Source organism: Myotis davidii, unplaced genomic scaffold (assembly GCF_000327345.1).
Source record: "Myotis davidii unplaced genomic scaffold, ASM32734v1 scaffold346, whole genome shotgun sequence".
Classification (NCBI taxonomy): Eukaryota; Metazoa; Chordata; class Mammalia; order Chiroptera; family Vespertilionidae; genus Myotis; species Myotis davidii.
The window spans coordinates 224,849-232,007 of record NW_006297386.1 but is presented as its reverse complement, the minus strand read 5'-3'; the positions used below and the strand labels follow the sequence as shown (position 1 = coordinate 232,007).

Sequence of the window (7,159 nt, the reverse complement as noted above, 5' to 3'; positions counted from 1 at the left end):
GGGCTAAAAGGCAAATTGATGTGTCTCTCTCACATAGATGTTTGTCTCTCTGTCTCTCCAGCTCCCTTCCACTTCTCTAAAAATCAATGGAAAAATATCCCCAGGTGAGGATTAACAAAAGAAAACAAAGCTTAAAACCTAGGAAGATAAGGGTATCCATAAATGATATGCCTTATTATAAATAGCACTATGTCAAGTGCCAGAGTGAAGTAGACATTGTGTTAGGGGAGTAACAAGCAGAGTCAAATTCCAACTAAGATAATCAGAAAAGGCTTCCCTGAAAAGGCAGCACTTCCTGCAGGATTTGAAAATGCATAAAATTTTAAAATGTAAAGAAAAAATGACAGGAAATTAGACTGAGAGACTAGAAAAGGAAAATCAATGCATCTGTACTAGCATTTCCATCTGTGTATCTAGGGAAATTAACTCTGCCCTTAGAAAGAAACTAGGAAATTCATGATGCAGAGTTTATTAAGAACAGAAAATATAAGGTTATAAATTTATAACAGCAAATATCTAATACTATATAGCCTCCAAAATAATAATATAACATCTAATAAAAATATCATATGATGTGCCCTTATTATTGTGGCTTTAACATATTAGAAAAAGAAAATGTACATACTGAAAATCACATCACTAACGTTATTGATCATAGGCCTCTAGAAAAGTGACTCAGCCACCACCTCGCATGCACCCATGCATGAAAATTCTTTAAAGGATTGTTATAAAGATCAACTAAAATAACTAATGTGAAATTTCCAAGCATAGTTCCTGGCTCACAGTAAATGCTTATTAAAATTTTATAGGCTCTGAATCTGAGAAAAGATTTTGTTGACCATATCCATTCAATTAATACATAAATGCACAATATGTTCCACAAGAAAAATTAGTGATTTCTTTTTTTAAAAAGCATTGAGTTCTTTATAAATAACCCAGTTTGAACTACTTATAAAACTGCATTCATAAAAAGTAACAATGACAATGAAACCCGCCAATAATGTTTCCTTTCAAAAGTACATGAACTTACTCCTGTTGTCCCTTCCTGGGTTTCATTCACACGCTGCACTATTCCAGAAATACAGAGCGGCCCAGCAAAACCCAGTAAGTCAGCAAGATAACGGAATGTGCTACTAAGTAGAATTGGACGTCCAAAAGCTCTGTACATTGCTAGCCATATAGATGGAGTCCGATTTGGATGATCTGCTACTTTTTTCTGGAAAAAAACAACAAACAAAAAATAGATGAACTTAGATAAAATGACTAGCGCATCAATTAATCTTTGCCACTAAGGAAATTTCTTCCCATTTTTTATGTATATAAATAACTGTTAATGAGTCCCTTTCAGTAATAATATGCATGATTCTGTATTCTTGCATTCTATGCTACTGAATGCATTTTAATGTAATAGAGAAAATGAAGAGTAACCAGGATAGTTTTTAAAAGACATTGTATTATTTTTAGTTGTCAAAGGATGACCCAAAATTCTTAAGGCCAAATCTATTTTAATTCCCTTTGATTTGATTTGGAAAATGTAGCTCTGTCATGAATATACCAAATAACATCGTATGAAAAGAAGATAGTAATGTATAAAGGCAAGGTTACTGACAGGCTAATCAAGGTTTCTGGAGTTACTAGATCATAAAAAAATTCTCTTATCAAATTATTATAAGCTAAACAAAACAGAAGATCCCAACTTCAAATTGTTTCTCCTCCCATCTCTGTGAATGGTAGATACTTTTAAAGTTATGTTAGACTTGTGTTTTCTAGTTCTTCCTTTAAAAAAATGAAAAATAAAAAATGGCATATATGCTTAAGCCAACTCATAGTTTCATAGATCTGTAGTTGTGTGTTGAAAATATTTTAAGAGCTGAACAATCATAATTATCTCTTGGAGTAAAGGTGAATAAAGTTTTTTCACTGTGGCAAAGAAGCTAACTAAACACAATAGAGTTCAATTGTATTTCATATTCAATTTCCTGTTAGATAAATAAAATTTTATTCTTTTTTTAAGTTTTTTTATAAAAAGGATTAATTAACACACCAAATTCAAGTTAATCTGTGTTATAAGAGTACTAAGAACTGTAAGTTGTGCTTAGGCTATATTGTTAATCTTTACTTTAGCACAGTAGTTTAAAAATATTATGCAATACTTTTCCCAGAGGTGAAATCAAAGAGATGACTCGGGTTTATTTGTAGTAACCATTTCCTGAAATATTAATTTCATAATACACATGTTTGACACAAAACAGAGGTCATTTTCATCATTTACCATAATCCTTTGTTTATCTTAATTTTAAACAGCCAAAAACTCTATAACTGATTTCCCATATCCTATTCCCTTCCAATGTTGGTTGTGTATGCTCATATTTTTAATTACAATAAAATTTGCACATGATTGCAATATAAAATACATTTACCACTGTGGAGAGTATGCAGGTTGAAAACAAACTGAAAAACATCCAAGATTCCTACATTTATATTTTTAAAGCAATTATAAATATGCAAAGAAAGTATCTGAAGAACCCAATTTTGGCTGATATATAGCTTGGTACATGGTATAAGTAGAAGTACCCCTTTATTTGATTTATTTTCCTAAGTTTGAAATTCAGCATCCAAATTTTAGTTAATAAAAAATTCTAGTTTCTTAAAGTTAAGTTATTAATGGATATAATCTATTTTCTCTTTAAATAACAAATATTTACAAGATACTTGATAAAAGACAACAAAAAGTCCATGAATTATTGATTATATGGTAACAACGATTAGACATACATTATTATTGAACTTAATTCTTACCTTCCACTTGGTCCCAGAGAAAAAGAGTGCTCTCTCTATCCCTGCTCATATATTGACTGGGAAGCTGCCACAACATACAAGTGGGACAAAAGTAGGTTTGTAGTTGTTTGTATGACAAATAATACAATTAAGAAATAATAATATAAGAATAAACTCTGTGTTTTGCAAACTTAACAACTGTAAACCTACTTTTGCCCCACCCTGTATTTCTGGTTGATCCTCAGCAGCCCAATTAACATGACTCAAAACTTCTGGGGAAGACAGAGAGAGCAAATCTATTCTTCCTTAACCATAGGTATTATTTATGCTTAGAGCCTTTATGTTTAATAGGTCTATTCCCCACAATTATCATGAAAAACAGATACTGTTACCTTTTGTTCTTCATATGCATCCTTCAGGCAAACATAATTTGTTACTGCCCTCATTGCTATTGGTAATTTTCCAATTGCCTTCAGATCAATAGGCTTTTTATGAGCAGATATGATAAGTGTGTTCATCCACCAGTATGTTGCTTTGGACAGTAAGTTTACAAACGGTTGAAGAAATCTCACACCAAGGTCCTGGAGGTCTTCAGGAGGTTTTACTTTCTGAGGAGTCATGAAGAATACATATCTCTGTAGCAAGAAACATTCCACAAAATAACAACCCAATTCGTTTTCCATTTGTTAAAAATAAAATTTAAACCTTTCCTACGTTTTCATTTCAAGAGGCCAAAATTTGTATTTGCATACTTTTGTCCATCCATTTCTGAAATATCCTTTAAAATATTTCCCTTTGGTTGTGACTCAATTAACTAATTGAATTCCAGAGTTGTATATTTAATCCACTTGGAGCCACTTCTAAAAAATCAATTGTCCCTATAAAAGATAGTTATTACAGTGCTAAAATTTAATCATTCGTGTTATCCTGTGAGAAAGTCAACTAAATGACTTACATTGTTTAGATTCTTTTAAATGGGTTATCAACACCATTGTTGTCATTCTGCTAATTTGTGGCCTGACTAACATTATTGCAACATGTATCTTGCCATTCAGTGCAAATTCAAAGTGCACTGGTGGAAAATAAATATTAAAAAATCAGTCACTAGTATGTCACAATATAACTGGAAGTATTAGGTTCTGGAAAGTACCATAGATTTGTAATCATAGACCAGATATGAGCCTTGACCATGTTACTTGGATATATAGCAAGAGTTAATTCTACAGTAAAGTTTTTGCATCAGTGAAATGAACAAGCTGGATTAGATCTTTTCAGTTTGAAATTTCTGATAATACAGTAGTTTCATTAACACAGGCTTGCTTTGAATCAATCATGGATGATGAAGCTTTTGAAACTTCTAAGGAAAACAATTTCATCTATAATATGAACTAATCATAGTGTTTAGCACATAACAGGCATCCAATCAATATTTTGAATTAATAAATAGGTCCCAGGGTCAAATTGAGTTTTCTGAAACATTAATGGTCTCAAACTTAATGATTAGTTCAACTTTAAATTTATACACATAGATGGCATACATTTCTTCATCCTCTTAAACACAAATGATTTCTAGCTGACTTCGATCTTTAATATTAGGGTCCTGAATTCTAGAAACTAATCAAAAAACCATTAGATACCTACTCTGACCCGAATGACATTGATCTCCACAGCCATCAGGAGTCCATTCAAGATGACCATTATGCCTGTGATGCAGAAACTCAGCTCTGATAGTCCCCAACCAGACTGCCAATGCTTGACCAATTTTATGGTTTTTGTAATAAAGGCCATTACCCAATACAGGAATAGGGCTGAGAAAAGGAAAAAGAAACAGATTCAATCTTTCACTGATATTTTTCAAAACCTCACTGAAATTTCAATATACATATAATGCTTTTTAATAACAAAGACAATTTTAAATATTCCATTTCCAGATCATTTTATTTGTTGAAAAAACATGTATGCTTTAGTGAGGTACGGTAATTATTTTAAAATGTTAGTGCTTCCTCTTTTGATTATATGTGACAGATGTACAAACATAAGGAGACATATAGGTAAGGATAGCCTACACACTTCAGAACTTGTGTAATTCTGTAGACTTAAAAATTTACTTTATCTTTTGGTCTTGTTTTTTAAGAAGCCTTGCTTATACGATGAATTCACAAGTTATTTGTGTAACTTAACCAATAGATAAGTGCCTTGCAACTCCCAGGGATATGTCTAATAGTGCTACCTTGGAATTATTATGGAATCCATAAGCTATGTCATAGGTTTACTGCTTTACAAATCAGCATTCAAGTAGTGACCCTTCTCACTCAAAATGGTTTAAAACACCACACACAACCAGAGCACAGAGAATAATAACAGTCCTACAGAGCAAACCCAGGCTGCACGTAGTCATGTCAGAGGATAGGGATCTACACCATCACAACCACAGCCAGAATTTGGTAGCAAATATGAGATGGAAGCAGAGATGTTCCTAGAAATCTGTTGTCAAAGGAGAATATGAGGGAAACATGCTGAGAAGGCAAAGATTTATTAAGACACAGGAAACAATAATTATATATGAAAAATGATGAATTATAGTACATCAAAATTAAAATTTTATTGGAGGTGGAAGAGGACGCAGATAGGATAAAGGTGATGGAAAAAATAAAATAAAATATTTAAAAACTTAAAATTTCCTGATCACTATATTTATTAAGTAAATGAGTGTTCATGCCACAGACTAGAAGGAAAATATTCTCAAAATATGTATCTGATGATATACTAGTACCTAGTATATACAAAGTACTCCTACAACTCAACAATAAAAATACAACCAAATAAAAATTCAACAAAAGATATGAATAGCCACTTCACAAAAATAACAAATGGCCAGTGAACTCATCAAAAAGTGCTGAATATCACTAGTTCTTAGGGAAATGCAAATTAAACCCACAATGTGTTATTAGTACATACCCACCAGCATGGCTAAATTACAAAATTAAGATCATCAAATGATGGAGAGCATGTGAACAACTGGGATTCCCACACACTGTTAGTGCGACTGTAAAATAAGCCACTTTGGGAAAAGATCTCGTGGCTTCTTACAAATATAAACATTTTCCTACCTACCCTATGACCCAGCAATTTTACTCTTAGGTATATATCCAAGAGAAATAAAACAAAGAGAAATAAATCCACAACAAGGCTTGCACATGAATGTTTATAGCTGCCTTTTCCCCCCATGATAGCCAAAACCGGAAATGGTCCAGCTATACATCAACAAGAATATGAAAAACTGAGGTATATTTATACAGTGGAATACCCACAGTTACAAGAACAAAATACTGATTGATACTACAATATGAATGAGCCTCAAAAAATCATGCTGAGAGAAAGAAGTCTTACCCAAGAGTTTAAACTATATGATTCAATTTATATGAAATTCTAGAGCAGTCAAATCTAATCTATGGCGGGGGGAAAAATCTGATTAGGTGTTGCTTTTGTGGAAATGAAAATGAGGACTGAATGGAAGGATTATCAGAAAACTTTCATGGATGATGGCAATGTTCTATGTAATTATAGGCTTACACAGGCATCTATGCATTTAGCAAATAAAGATTTCTGTATTTCAGTGTGTAAATTTTATCTCCCCCAAAGAACTTTAAACAAGTGTTTAAACTCTAGTTAATGATATGCACGCTGAAATCATCAGGGGATGATACATATTAATGTCTGCAACTTTATTTATTTTTTTGCAACTTACTTTAAATACACCAAAAATAAGATGTGCTGATCAATGAAGAGGGACAGAAAGATGTAGATATTTGATAAAATATAAAAATATATATATAAATTGAAGAATCTAAGTAGTAGATATATGAGTATTTGCATAATTCCTTCAACTATGCTTGGTATCATCATAATACAATGTTCGGTTAAAATTACTAGTTTTGTGACCTTAAAATAAGTGTGATATTTCTAGGTCCAAATATTTCTTTCCTAAACTAAAGAGAAAGTTAGACTATTTTTTTACCTCTTCCAGAAATATGATCAAATTATGCCTGGTACCTACATCAAAATTACAGTCAGATTCTGATCACATTTCCTTCAAAATATTATTAAAATGCACTTTTCCTTTCTAATTATATCTTATAACTCTTTTTGTCATCAGTTTTTCAGAAACTTAATGTCTAGTGTATCGAATTCCCAATGCTGTGTATATTTTTGCTGTTGCCATCAGAAATTTCACTTTTGGGGGGGCATCTTCATAAAAAAATTACTGTAATAATATCTCTGTCATTTTGTACTAAAGAGCATTCTAGTAATTCAGACATTGATAAGCCTTCTAAATTAATATTTATACTGTATACTTATTTTTATTAGATTACCTTTGCCC

The 7,159-nt window shown here is 31.9% G+C and overlaps 1 protein-coding gene across 5 annotated transcripts in view; it reads right to left on the bottom strand.

The window, feature by feature from the left end:
• Nucleotides 1-7,159, bottom strand: part of ABCC9 (ATP binding cassette subfamily C member 9) — a 117,514-nt gene that overhangs the window by 90,751 nt on the left and 19,604 nt on the right. For all 5 annotated transcript variants that reach the window (XM_006773141.2, XM_015570077.1, XM_015570079.1 and 2 more), the window contains exons 6-8: nt 4,420-4,586; nt 3,171-3,413; nt 1,031-1,216 (exon numbers count right to left, since the gene is read on the bottom strand). In XM_006773141.2, coding sequence (XP_006773204.1) covers nt 1,031-1,216; nt 3,171-3,413; nt 4,420-4,586 — 596 coding nt within the window. The remainder of the gene's footprint in view (nt 1-1,030; nt 1,217-3,170; nt 3,414-4,419; nt 4,587-7,159) is intronic.